The following is a 15,220-nucleotide window of genomic DNA, read 5'->3' on the forward strand; positions in this document are numbered from 1 at the left end:
CAAAGATGAAAACGACACAAAGAGCTCAAACTGCTGCCGCAGTGCCGTCAAAAGTGTGAAAGAAAAGAAGCCAAATTACCCAAATCTAAACCAACTTCAACGCCACTCGCTGCAGTTAAACCTCGTCTACAGCAGTCGGTCTCATCTGTCATCAATTTTCTCCTCCAACTTCTGCCTCACTCGTCACTAAAACCTTCTCTGTGAGGTGTAGCAGGGGGTTTTACACAGACAGCTGTACCAGTGTCTGCAGAAATGACAGTTTGGGCCCGAGGACGTTGGCTGGCTGCGCCTGACGAGCTGGATCCGAGTGCCACGCCGCTCTGCCACAGCCTGCAGGTGAACTGTCTGCAGCACCATATGGAGCTCCAGGAACATTAACAATGAGACGAGAAAAGCTGCGTCAACCCAGAGTCCAAACCGATCTGTGTAGCCATCTTTGTACGTAAAGTAGGTATTTACAGTGGCAACTGACACATTCAAACATGTTGTATGATCTAAAGCAGGGGCCTGAAGCTACCAGCTCAGGCTCAGATCCTCTGTTTGATTCCACAGCAGATCCGAGGTGGACCTGCATGTTGATTTTGCACAAGTTTTCTGCCAGATGCCCTTCATGACGCAACTCCACATTACATGGTGAAATGTGGCAGTGGTGGGGTTTGAACCGGGAGCCTTGTGCACTGAAACCAAGCATACTAACCACTTGGCCACCCCATCGCTGCCTTCAAAGTATTTCATGTTAAAAATGGTGAATGGACTGTGTTCATGTTCATGTTAGGGGAGTTGATGGTCACATGGTTAAAGCGCTGGGCTTGAGATCAGAGGATTCGCGGTTCAAATCCCAGCCTAGTTGCTCCCAGTGTGTAGTGAGCGCCTTGTATGGCAGCACCCTAACATCAGGGTGAATGTGAGGCATTACTGTAAAGCGTTTTAAGCATCTGATGCTGATGGAAAGGCTCTATATGAATGCAGTCCATTTACCATCTATGTGGCACTTCTCCATTTGGATCAGAACCTCAGAGTGTTTTACAATGATGCCTCACATTAACCCATTCACTCTCACACACACACCGATGTTAGGGTGTCATGCAAGGTGCTCACTGCACACTGTGAACGCTGGAGTTTGCACAGAGGATCCTCTGGACTTAAGCCCAACACTTAACCACTAGACCATCACGTCCCTCCTCATCCTTGCAATTATGTGCTCAGTCGTACTGACACCAGGGTAAACAGAACAGCTAAAGTATGCGTTTCCAGTTCCTGAGTGACTGCAGTCAGACAGAATCTTCTTAAAAATAATGAATTTCAATAACAGTTTTTGAGGAAACACATCAGAAGCTGGAACATAGACCTGATCTGTTTTCTTCTGTTAAAATTATTCTCTGTATAACTGCAGATGCATCAGACAAAACACTCACAACTAGAGAAAACTGTTACCGTCACGGGTGTGTTGGTGGCTTCCCTCACAAGTTGCCTTCCTGCGTGGTGACTCAGTGTTTGAGAGAGTCACCAAACAGTGCGAAGTGTTTGTATTTCTTAATGATGGATGGAAATGAAGTTCAACACACATTTAAGTAAGCTGGAAACGCCCGTGTATCCAATACGTATGTAGGCCTGGGTTTGAATCCCGCTCAGGCTGCCTGTGTGTGTCCTTAAACAGCCCACTTCCTTGGCATCACATCAGTCTACGCTCCCCCTCTACAGACTCTCATCGCTTCAGTCTCCAGAATCCGGGAATAAATGCCACCAGCGGTGAGCCTCAGGACCTATATAAGACTTAAACTGTTGTTGTTTTTCTTCTTCTGGAATTAAAGCTAAAAGTCTAGACTACAAAAACATCTCGAATGTTCAACTCCAATGAGGTGGCATGCAGCATCAAATTGTGAAGAAGAAAAAACAAAATCACAAAAGTCACTGTCCAAATACTTATGGACCAGACTGGTTTCACAGATGCACAAACTTTCCATGAGATCAAAACCCGTCTCCTCACATTCTGTAAGGATGGGCAGTGAGGTTATTTCAGGTGACTGTGCACAGAACACGCAATCAGGGATTAGCGACATAAATCCGTTTTATAGGACTAATCGAGAGCCAATCGGATTAGGAAGCGGATTTTGTTGTCAGCAATTACATCTGAACAGGATGTGAACCTAATTCAATTAAGGCTGAAATTATAAATAAAATAGTGCCTTCATGCTTTTAACTGTAAAAATAACAAATATTTTACGGGCAACTATAAGTTCATTTTTTGTACACAACTTTTTTCCCCCTCAGTGACCGACAATTTGCAAATGTGTGTAAATCAGATTATAAAGAGAGTGTTTGTACATCACACACTGTTTTAACTTTTATTTCTGATGGACTGTGTTAACATCATGACATGACTTTTTTTTTTTTTTTTTTTTTACAAAATTTTGAAATTTTTATTTGCAGAAACAAATTCTAAGTTATGTTCACAGGAACTTGTTTTATATGTTCTTTCAGCAGCAAACAACAAATTAAAAAGTTTATTACAGTTACAACATTTTAGTTTTTCCTAAAATATTACAATTTTGATTTGAGCAGTAAAAAAAAAAAAAAAAAAAAAATCTGCAGCAAAAATCAGTTCAGTAAACAGATTGGTTCCTTTAAATAAAACTACTTTAACTGAAGTAATTAGAAATTAAAAAGGACTCACCTGTGGATATGGGAACATACCGAGTGCCAACTGTATTAGGAAAAAAAAAACACACAAAAAACACAAGGCGTCAGTATAAAAGGATTAAAGCAAAATAAACCTGTGAAAGTGCAAATGTCAAAATGATATCACTCAATTAAATATTTGTGTTGAATAATAAAATGACTGATGTTCTTTTAACATATCAGTGTCACATAGAGAATATTTAGCATCAAGGACAGAAGGAGGCTTCGGCAGCAGACACCAGACGAGTACTAATGGAATATGCTGGAGTTGTACACTGTAAAATACTCTTAAAGAGTTTCTACTTTTTTACTTTTTGCCCAAATCCGTGTGTCCTGGTGGCTTCCCTCACTCGTCTCCTTCATGCACACTCCTTCAGTTATTGAGGACAACTTGCTCTGCGCAGATTCACTCTTCACATTTCTTCATAACTGATTTAACTGAATTCAGAGATATTCACTGACTTGAAATACTTTGTTTTTACCTTGAGATCTAAGTGCACATTTGTTTTTGTGCAAGAAAGCCATAAAAATGTCTTTATAAATCATGATTTGACATCACAAAGTATTAAAACATGGGGATGAGTACAGTTTATAACACTGCAACAGACAAACATTTAACAGAAAGAAATAGCTGCAAAAGCCACTTAACAGGTGACGAGCAGGATGGCACGAAACGGAATCAGAAGGTTTTGTTGTTTGACATTTTGAACCTCAGCTGAAATGAGCTGCAAAGATTTGCAACTGACCTCAGTGGAGCACAGCGCCACCAAATGGACTGGAAGGTAAAGTATCGCTCATTTTAAAACATTTCCTTACATTTGTGGGCTGATATACTGAAGGTTTATATTTGTAAAAATGTGAGCCAACACCAACGCACTCACAAATACACCCGCATGCTGATTTAATAACAGTGCACAAACAAAGACAGCGTCTGGAAAATGCACAAAATAAACACGTATTGTCCATTTAGTACACCTGGTTTCATGGATATGCATTATAAAGTTTGTCCACTCGAGTGCACAAAAATTCTGGGCGGGAACATGCAAACAGGTGAAATTTACACAAACACACACTTGATTTATTCATTATTCACAAGGATGTTTAGATGGCGCTGATAGCACCTGTATTTTTGCAACTTTGAAACCACAGTGTTGACTGACTGTGTTTGGCAGAATGGCGGTGGGGGGGGGGGGGGGGGGGGGGGGGTGTCACTGTAAACACCAGACTTCATGTCTATTCACTTAAGACCTGAAAAAAAAACTCTTTATGTTTGGAATTGGTCATTTGTGTATTCACACGTGGATGACCTCAATTACTTGTGGGAGGGGACATTCTATAATTCACACCGAGAGGGAAGGACTCTGAGAGCCTCCAAAGTCCACTGTTTAGCAGCTGCACAGCAGAGGACAGAAGACAGCACAGAGGACTGTAGGAGCTGAACGCTTGCAGAGGAAAGCATGGCCACTTGCAAGGACAACAGTTGTTAACCCGATTCGATTTAATATTGAATTAAGCATCAGTGTCAAAATTCAATCCCCGTCATGCGGTTAGCATAACCTGCATGGCATCAAAAATTTTCTTAATAAAAGTGTACGGCCTTTGCATTTTTTTTTTTTTGGAGATTTAAGTCATTAAGAAGAATTTTCTTTGTCTCCACTAAAATTGTATTTATTAGCCATTAAATAGGGGATTCAGAATGTGACATTGCCAATATGATCAAAAATTGCCATTGTGTGGAAAAATAATTATTTCCCCTGAAGGGAAAAAAATTCTAAAGAACAGACGACCTTGAACTACTTACGGCAGCAACCGGTACAGTCTGTGGTAGCGACATCATAGATCATGTAAGGGCTTCCCCTGACATGCACGAGGGATGCAGGGAAGCACACGGTGACAGCCAATCAGAGTAGAGATGCATGGTGATGTCAGCTGGCTGCTCGCTCAAACAAAATAAACCAAGATGGCAGAAAATGCAACGAAACAGCTCATTTCTGTATAAATTGAATATGTTTCTCATATATTTTGTAAACGTTAGCAAGAAAAAGAAACATTTCTAATTGTAAAAACACTGTTTTTGAAACGTGATAACACCTCTGAAGTCATTCACAGACATCTTACGGATGTTAGAGTGTGCACTACATGTACGAGCATCACACAAGGTCAAAGGTAACCAGGTTCCAGTCATTTCAAAACCTCCATGCATGCGCACACGCGCTTCCTCCTCCAGATGGTGTTAAAAATAGAACAATCATTATTCCGCCCAGATAAATATGTCATCATTAAAATGAGTTGTAATTCTGAAACATGTTTAAAAATAAACAGACATGATAAAGCTTGGATTTCAGTAGAAATTAAATTTTGTCATTTTTGTGAAATTTGAAAGGATCATACAGGTTTAACAATGGAGCGGATCTCAGCCTCATATCTAAATTCTGGGTCTGTTAGTGAAGCACTGGGTTAGCTGCTGGTGACCACATTAGCAAACTCTGTGCTTCTTTGTGGGTTTACTGCTGGGAACTTGTGCTTTCGGTGCTGTTCACACCGTCTGAAACCGGTCCGGGAACCTTCATTTCTGTCACTGTCTTGTTGGACCGCTGGATGACCGCTCACCCGCCTGAGACTGCTGAGCTACAACACTTCACATAGACTTAAAAAGGGGAGTTTTCAGAATCACATCTGCTCTGGACTGTGTTCTGCACGCTGGTTTATGCTCTCTGTCACTGTTAGAAACACCTAAGCAGTGGGTCACCCCTCTGAGTCTGGGCTGCTTCAGGATTCTTCTTCTTCAAAAAAAAAAAAAACATTTGAGGGTGTTTCTCCTCACCATTGTCACCTGCTCGGGGGGCTGCACAATTTAAAGAGTTGGAACAGATTATTTATAATCTGGTGTAGAAGAAAAAAAAAAATGCACCGGCTGGACAAAGATAAGCACTTTAAGTTTGACACTGAATCTGTCTGATGTTAAAGTGATTCGTTCAGACTCAATCTGAACTGGTGTCACCGACCGAACAGTCCCCCTAAAAATTGGTCCCCCTGCCTTCACTGCGCATGTGTCATCAGCCGTGGTTCACTGATTAGCTCCTCATTTCTCCTTCAAACTGCCTCCAGTCATCATCTGTCTCAGCCACAGATACCTGAAGCTTTTCTACAACAATCATTTCCACATAAATTCAGCATATTTCATCATAAAAGAAGGTGGAAGCGATGAGAGCGCCGCGGCTGAACGAGCTGCTAGCTGATAAGTTTATTTCAAAGTGTCACAGAGTTTCGCCTTGTTTCTGCTTAAAACTGACTTTAGAATGATTTAAGAGGTTTTACTTTGTCATCTGATGGTTAATAATCACATTAATCCGTCTGATCACTTTGGGTGAAGAGACTTCGTCTCAGATGAGAGGATGAGCTCTGAAATGACGCAGGCACAGTGGAGGCAGGGCGGACCAATTTTTAGTGGCAGACCATTCGGTCTGCGACACCGGCCGTTGGTCAGGTTTGGTCTGGACTTGTGTGCTGCTGCATCCACCAGACTACAGAACCACCTTGGAACCTGACTGGTGACCACGCTCTGCGCTTTTAAGTATGCGGGACTTAAGACTTTTGGTCAGCGAGAGAAGCTTTAGTGCTCATCTGCCGTTTCTGATTCCTAATCCAATAAAATCAGCTGTGACTTAATAACCTCATGATTACCACCTGCTGAGAAGAAGGATAGAGAGAGGAGGAGCCACCGGGGGTGGGTGGGGGTGTAGCCTGTGCTGATAGCTCTCCAGACAATTGGTAAGTCACTTTAGCCGTGCACTTTTCATCTTGTCAAGCGCGGCTTGTCAGGAACATTCCACTATTAAAACGTTGTAATGCTCATAGTCTGGCCTTGACCTTAAACAGGCCAACTAACAGGCTAAAGATTAATCCACATGGGGAGGGACTGCATTAGGCCCCTTCATTTAGCTTCACACATGGACACCCGTAAAGACGAGACTCATCATTTATTGTTATAATTGTGATGACATTAAACGTTATCGACAAACGAACGCGGAACAGAAGCAGGACTCATTTGTTAAGCTGCAGAGGGAAGACAAGCGGACAGAGAATCAATAAGGACCAGAGAGCCATCCAGAGGAAACTGAAACCAAGACGCTGTAGTTTCTAAAGCAGGTTTTATGAAGACCAGCGATGGCCCATTGATTAATAAAAGCCCGGTAAGAGTGAAAGAAAAAACCTTCATTAAGGTCTAAAAGTAATAGCTGCGCCTCTCAAGTGGTTTTTTTGTCAGGTCACTCTCTTAGTTCAGTTTAGAACAAAAATTACTGCAAGTTTATCCTGCAGTATTTTTTTTTTCAGAGCTGCCAAATGATGTCTGACTGATGTCCGTCCCAACAAGCTAACCAAACCGTTAATAAATAATTTTATTTCGTATTGTAGTAAATTCATCGTTAAATTACCACATCGTTCTTGTATTTTCATTTACCAGGCGTACTTTGATTTCAAGGGTTTGGATGTCAGCAAGGTGTCGGGATTTTGTGTTTGAAGTGGCTAAGGATACGTACATCTGTATCTTCTGCAGGACTGCTAAAGGTACGGACCGAGGAGAATAAGCGAAGTGCGCAACGCATCTGCGCATGCGTGGGTCAAACGGGGACAAAAATTCCAACTACCAAACTCCCACTGAATTTCGTATACAGTAGCATTAGCGGACTGTGAAAGTTAAGGCTTACAGGGATTGTTTCAAAGGCTTTAAGCCTTAAGCGACGCATACAATAATGACAGGTGTGCACGGGTACGGACATATTTGCACATTCTGATTGGTTGGTAAGACATGACGTCACCCGGGAATACCCTCGGTATCTTTAGAATGGTCTCTGTAGATACGGGTCCATACCCGTAACCACGGCCTTTTGTGTTTGTTATTCATCTGGTGTCATTAAAAATGGCTTCATTAAAATGACAAATGTGGCACTGTCCCAGATGAAGGAAACATACCACTGTCCCAGCTTTTTTGAAACATGTTGCAGGCATCCATTTCAAAATGAGCAAATATTTGCACAAAAACAATAAAGTTTATCAGTTTAAACATTAAATATCTTGTCTTTGTGGTGTATTCAATTGAATATAGGTTGAAGAAGATTTGCAAATAATTGTATTCTGTTTATATTTACAATTTACACAACAACCTAACTTCACTGGAATTGGGGTTTGTACAACCCCAATTATATTCCAAGAAAACAGAAATATTGTCAATAAGTTAACAAGATTCTGACCTTAAGGCAAAACTGACTTAAGACTAAGATTTTTTTATGTGACTGTGAATGAAATTTAAGTCCAACAATACAATAACCAAAAATTTAAAATAGGAGGGGCATAAACAGGTTAGGATGAAGGATATACATATATGCCTAAATATTTATTGTAAGGTTGGGATTTGAACAGAGGATCCTCTGGTCTCAAGCCCAATGCTTAATCACTAGACCATCACCTCCCCTCATGTCATTTGTTTGGATACTTTTAATTAATGTCATAGAAGACAACATGAAGAAAATCTCTTGTGTCTTGGCATTTTAAAAGGACAGTTAAGACATTCATTCATTCATTCATTCATCTTCTACCGCTTAGTCCAATTAAGGGTTGCGGGGAGCTGGAGCCTATCCCAGCAGTCATAGAGCATGAGGCGGGGTACACCCAGGACAGGACGCCAGTCTGTCGCAGGGCCACAAAATAGACAAACAAACAGACACACCCACACACGCACCTACGGACAATTTTAAAGAGTCCAATCCACCTAACCCGCATGTCTTTGGATGTGGGAGGAAACCGGAGCACCCGGAGGAAACCCACGCAAACACGGGGAGAACATGCAAACTCCACACAGAAAGGCCACGGGAATTGAACCCACGACCTTCTCGCTGTGAGGCAACAGTGCTAACCACTAAGCCACCGCGCTACCCAGTTAAGACATTTTAATTATTTTTAGATGAAGAAATTCAATGCCTTTAAGACTTTTTAACAATCAATGGGAACTCAGATTTGATTTAGAATAACATGATTAAAATAATCATCTAAAACTGAAAAACCACAAGCTGAAGCCAAAACCTATTAACACCTGCCCTTTGGAGTACAACACATTTAACACTAATCACTATTCCACCAGACTTTCTTAAAAGTGACTAAAAAAGGTAAAGAAAACCCACATAGTATGTATGGAAGCATCTGGTGCTCAATATTCAAATGAAAAAGCAAATTTGAGAATTACAAAGCATCAGTAAAAAAGCTTTTTAATTTTCAAAACATGGCCACATTATCTGACTCATAAATAAAATTAAAATTCAATCAACCTACTTTCATTTTCATCTTCAAGTATCCACGTCCTCTGACAATTAAAAACACAACACAAAACAAAAGGCCGTTTGTGAGGACCCCCCACCCCCACCCCCCAGAGCAGTCCTTGGAATAAAAATTAATAAGCAAATTTAAAAATGAAAAAGCATTAGTAGAAAGGCTTTTTAATTTTCAAATTTCCTTTTTATTTGAATATTGATCACCAGATGCTTCCATACATAGCATTCCCACAAATTACATCAAACAAAATCTCACTTTATAGATTAATTTCCTGCTTTTTACCCGAGGCCATCAAATATGGCCATCGGGTACTGCAAAGGCTTTGTGTCTGTTTGTCTGTCAGTATATGTCCAGTCTTATTACTTCCAGAGTCTTCAAATTCACATGGAACATTCTTGAGACACAGACCATGGACACGTTCAAACCTTGACCTATTCTAACAGGTTAAAAAGTCACATTCTGTTTCCTATTTTTAATGCTATGAATCATGAAAATCCATTTTTTTTTTTTTTTGAGGGGCAGAGGTGACAGTCAGTCACAGTAGCGCGGCACTCTGACGTCACTGGCTGCTCTGTCTCTGGCGCTCCAAATCCGCTTTGTTTATGTGTAAATCTAACATGTTTCTCATATATTATGTAAAAGCTAGTGAGAAATAAACACTTCGAAAACTGAAAATGCTGGTTTTGTAACCTGATAACACGTCTGGAGTGATTTACAAGACATCTTGTGGGCATAGAGCATGTACACTTCCGCTAACTCAAAGCTAACTTCCACTCACGTAAGCTCACATATGCGCACATGCACACCCTCATGCAGACGTGGTTAAACCGTAAATAAAATATTGTTTATGACTGATTGATTGACTTTATTCTGTAACATCAATGTACAACCCCAATTCCAATGAAGTTGGGACGTTGTGTTGTGATAAACAATAAAGTTTATCAGTTTAAACATTAAATATCTTGTCTTTGTGGTGTATTCATTTGAATATAGGTTGAAGAGGATTTGCAAATCATTGCATTCTGTTTTTATTTACGTTTTACACAACGTCCCAACTTCATCGGAACTGGGGTTGTACACAAACAGAGGTGACTGTATAAATGATACTCAGATAACACAATAAACGTCTATTTCCATTGTGTCCTTGTGAAATTATCACGTGGCAAAATAGAGGAGCTTGACTGAACATGTACAAACTGCACATAAGACAGTAAGATCTTAATAATGTAAATAACTCTCTCTCTCTCTCTATATATATATATATGTACAGAGAGAGAGAGAGAGAGAGAGAGAGAGAGAGAGAGAGAGAGAGAGAGAGAGAGTTTGCACAGGGATACCATTTAAATAACTGCAAATGATAAAGAAGAGAATGGTCATACGGCTGAGGGTATTTCAGCATTGTGTTATATTTATTTTTTTCAATCCTCTGCTTCAAAAATCTGTCCTTAAACTAAAAAAAAAAAATATTCTGAGAAAATTTTAAATCTTGATCTAAATGATTTGGTCAGAATCAGTGTGCAGTGTAACAACAAAATGCAGGGAACAAGTTTCAGTACCTCCATAAAAGAGATGCCAACACTCCAGACGTCGGCGTGGATGCCGTACTGTTCCCCGGATATCCTCTCAGGCTGTGGAGCCAAAACAAACCAATCAGAGGGCAGAATGACAAAGTCTGAGGTCACAATATAAATTCACCTCTGACCAGGTGAACTTACTGCCATGTACGCGTTAGTTCCCACGTAGGTTTTGGCGATAGAATTCACCAGCTGCAAATGAAACACATCCAGAGTGAAAAACAGCAATCACAAAATAATTAACCTTTTATTATTACTTTTATAATTACTACAATTATTAACCCAAACTGTGCTCTATGTTTGTGTTTTTTAAAGAGAAAGATGATGATGTGAGTCAATCATCAATTACTAATCAATAACTTGTACAGGCATAATTTGTTATTGATTACCAAAAAAGAAAAAAGGTATGCTTTTGTTTTATAAGATATTACATGAAATGTCTCTTCTGGAAAGATGCCTTCAAACACTGAAGACAAACGGTGTGAAATCTAGGCTTCAGGTTTCCCACGTGTCCGTCAGTACCCATGAACCTAGATTTTATGTTACAGTAACTTTTTAATAAAGTCTTTCTTCTCCACCGTGAAGCTGTGACCAGTGCAGCGACACACAACAATTGTTGCGTGGATAAGATACAAGGACTCATTACAATAAATCTTAAAAATCTCAAGTGAAAGTGTCTTGGAAATGTCGTTTTAACACTCAAGGGTCCGTGGAATCGCTAATGAGTCCAGATCAGTGGGGTTTTGTTTTTTATGTTTGTGGACTCCACAGAATTGAGTCATATTGGAGAAGAAAAACCTTTTGTTGACTCACTATAAGATTTTTAAGCTGCTGCGTTGTTTGTAAAAGATGCAGTTTCCCAATTCTAGTAACATAAACCTCCAAATTCTCAGCAGATTTCAATACCTTATTTCAAGACACCTTAAGTGAATTTTTCACCTGCTCCATTAACAGATAAAAGAAGAAGAACTCAAGGGGTGTGTGTGTTTTTTAAGATGTAGGGGAGGGAGGGGCGCTACAAATTATGTAAATATGCTCAGTAAGATTATGCATTTCTGCAATGTGTAAATAGATTTAAGACAAAATGTTTTAAGGTAAAATCTGCACTCTAAAAAAATGTTAGTGTTCTAGTCAATTTTTTGAGTGAAACATTTTTACACTTAAAAATATTGAGCAAATTAAAAAGCTGTGAATTCCTTTTTTGATATACTTGATGATCTTGGTAAATCTAAATGAATGTATTAAGTATATTAGTCCTTTCCAAATATTCTGAATGAAATTAAGTATATTTCAAAAAATATAATTTGTTAAGCAAATATTAATTTATTTCAATGAAATAAACTCAAATGATAAATGTAAAGTTAAGATAAAATTAACTTAATTTTTAGGCATTTCATTTGTTATATCCAACTTAAAAAATTGAATGAGTTTCAGAGATTTTATTAAGTCTGTATAGCCGTTTCTTACTGTGATATATACAAAGCCACAGGATTACTTTTTAGAGAATGTATTTAGAAAAATATTCCTGTTCTAAAAGAATATAAAATCCCAAGAGTCCGGGCCTTAATATTACAACATGTGAAGACGTATGTGTTGAAAATGACTGATATTTTTGGGTGCTGGCGCTGAAGGAGGACACGGGCTCCCCGGGGATGAGGGTTGGGGGACTGTTGAAGGTTTGTCCCTGATGACTGCATTACAAAGGTGAATATGAAGCCGCGATGACGACGCGCTCCTCACATTTATCAAATACATATCAGACAGTGGAGGCTGCTCCACTGTCTGCGCCTCATAATTACAACCAGAGATTTTTCCTTTTTTTAGTCTGCAGAACAATGGAGCCCGGGAACACGTTCATGTGAGGGGAAGCCTCCTGGGACATCACTGACGTTCTGAGTTTAAAACGAACGCTGTGATTGACAGACTGACCGTATGCACGCCATCTGCGGCGGACAGTGCGCCGGTTATTTTTACTTCACTAAAGCTCGCACAAATAAATCAGCGTACCTGCGTGCTGACACCAAAGTCGCAGAGCTTGACTTGTCCTCGGGTGTTCACCAGCATATTGGAAGGTTTGACATCTGCAGAGACAAAGTGCTTGATAGAACTGCAACATCAGCACTCTGCCGCTCGTCTTTCATCAGGTCTGCCGGGGTTTTTTTCTTTTTGAATAACAGTGTGCTGTGCTGCCTTACTCACCTCTGTGAAGTATCTTCAGGCTCCACAGATACGTCAGGCCTTTGACTACCTAAAAGCACAGAAGACTGAATGTGCTCATTTTTCTCTCACTCTGTATATGTTGCTATTGTTACAGTAATGTGTTTCTACAGCAGCAAAGAAATCCTGCTGCTGTAGTCGAGTCACTGACAGCATGCACAAGGCAAACCTGTGAATGGCAGCTCTTGTGCAGCACTGCTTTCACAGGAGCTGTAAAGATCAAGGTGATCTCACCGGGATATTTTCACAGCACAGGGGGCAATTTAGCGGGACACAACCGCGCACTGAGTGTGGCAGGCGCAAGTATGGCAGTAGGGTCCGGGGCACCCCCCCATGAAAATTTTGAAATTTATAACCCTTTGAAACACTATTTCCTACATTTTGAGGGCAACTTTGTGTTGCTAAATGGGACTTTAATAACATGCGACCTATCCTTAAAAAAACAAAACAAAACAGAAAAGCCTCCCTGTGCTGGTTAAATCACATCATAAGGGCCCAAATCATAGCATAGCACCCCCCCCCACCATGCTCAACTGTGCTGGAGAGAACCCTGGACCAAATTATACACGTGCCAGACCCACAGTCACGTACAGGACAAGTTACTGTCACTGTGTCTCTCTGTACGCTTCCAAACATGCCGACAGCTCGAGCAGCTACAAAAACATGACATCCATCTCAACCTGTAACGCTGTTGTTGTCGCTGAAACAGCACAAAAACAGCCAAATATGTCTCAAAATATTAGCCTGTGCTGCTGCCCGGCTGGTGACATGGAGAAGGACTCTCACCACGTGTTACCTGTCTGTCTGAAGCGTCCTCGTTCATCACTTGCTATCAGTTAACATAGTGGGCACATTTAATAAGTGCTAGTGTTCGTCTGGATGGTAAGAACCATTAAGACCTTTTTATGCTTCTACTACTGCATAACTCAGTGGCCACGCAATCGCTTCAATGCAGCCGTGAACCTTACAAGGTTCTCCGATGGACTTAACACGTTGGTGGGTGTTGCAATGCAATTCAGCACCAGAACAGTAGGGGGCAGGAAGTTTTCCACGAAGACTGGCCTACTATCCCATGACACAGATGGCTGTGAAAGTTGTTGATTGTAAAACCGGAAAGTGAGGTTCCACAAATGACCCAAACCAATTCACTTACAAGGCCAACAGGTAAACAGAGAATGCTGTGACCTCTGCCCTCCACACCACACTGACCCACCTGGAGTAACAGGGTAACTACACCCATCTTCTCTTCGTAGATTATAGTACAGCATTCAACACCATTCTCCCCCACGGCTTCGTGAGGAACCTGCTGAACCTTGGTCTACCTCAGTCCACGTCTTTGGATTAAGGACTTTCTGTCAGATGCTCACAGAGAGTCAGGATTGGCCCCCACATATCCACAGCTCTCACACTCAGCACCGGTTCCCCTCAAGACTGCGTGCTGAGCCTGCTGCTCTTCATCCGCTACACCTCTGACTGCACCCCGTCCACACCAGCAACACCTTCATTAAGTATGCAGATGACACCACAGTGGTCAGCTGTATCACTGGAGGAGATGAGTCCGTCTACTGGGATGAGGTGGAACAGCTGACAGCTGACGGTGTGATGTAGAAAAAATAACCTGCTCCTGAACACATCCAAAACCAAGGAGCTAATCATAGACTTCAGGAGAAACCAAACAGATATTCAGCCCATTTATCATTGGGGGGACCTGTGTGGAAAGGGTCAGGGACTTCTGTTTCCTGGGAGTCCGCACAGAGGAGAAAGTGACCTGGGACAGGAACACCACACACTTGGTAAAGAAGGCACAGCAAAGACTTCACTTTCTGAGAATCCTCAGGAAAAAAAACATCAACCAGAGATGTCTGGTGTCTTTTTCCCGCTCTGGAGAGCATCCTCACATGCTGCCTCTGGATGTGGTTTACCAGCTGCATGGGGGCAAACAGGAAAGAGCTCCAGAGAAGATCACTGGGTGACCTCTACCCACACTGGGGGACCTTCATGACTCTTACTGTCTCAGGAGAGCCGACGCCATCCTAAAGGACTCGTCCCACCTTGGACACGCTCTGTTTGAGCTGCTGCCATCAGGCAGACGGTACAGGACGACTAAAGCAAGAACAAACAGACTGAAAAACAGTTTCTATTCATCTGCTCTTAGAGCTCTGGATGCCTCTGGAACCAAACAGTCAGGTCACATGACACACTGGAAATGAGGGAAATATCTGTTTATGTGTAATATCCGCTGCCACTGAAACATCAACAGTTTTGTTCTCACTTTTGTCATTTTCATATATAATTTTTTGCTACTACGTACTGAGAATTTCTTTTTTAATTTGTGCATTGCACATACCGTTTTTATTCTGTTAGATTTTATGTTTATTTTCTTTTTCTTCCCTCGACCTTGTACATCTGCATGTTGCTTATCC

General features: G+C 41.0%; 1 protein-coding gene across 2 annotated transcripts in view; it reads right to left on the minus strand.

The window, feature by feature from the left end:
• map2k5 (mitogen-activated protein kinase kinase 5) overlaps nucleotides 1-15,220 on the minus strand; it is a 171,874-nt gene that overhangs the window by 78,109 nt on the left and 78,545 nt on the right. For both annotated transcript variants that reach the window (XM_034183198.1, XM_034183191.1), the window contains exons 13-17: nucleotides 12,780-12,828; nucleotides 12,588-12,661; nucleotides 10,722-10,772; nucleotides 10,563-10,634; nucleotides 2,675-2,704 (exon numbers count right to left, since the gene is read on the minus strand). In XM_034183198.1, the coding sequence (XP_034039089.1) occupies nucleotides 2,675-2,704; nucleotides 10,563-10,634; nucleotides 10,722-10,772; nucleotides 12,588-12,661; nucleotides 12,780-12,828 (276 nt within the window). The remainder of the gene's footprint in view (nucleotides 1-2,674; nucleotides 2,705-10,562; nucleotides 10,635-10,721; nucleotides 10,773-12,587; nucleotides 12,662-12,779; nucleotides 12,829-15,220) is intronic.

The sequence above is a fragment of the Thalassophryne amazonica genome, chromosome 2, assembly GCF_902500255.1.
Source record: "Thalassophryne amazonica chromosome 2, fThaAma1.1, whole genome shotgun sequence".
In the NCBI taxonomy this organism is placed as follows: domain Eukaryota; kingdom Metazoa; phylum Chordata; class Actinopteri; order Batrachoidiformes; family Batrachoididae; genus Thalassophryne; species Thalassophryne amazonica.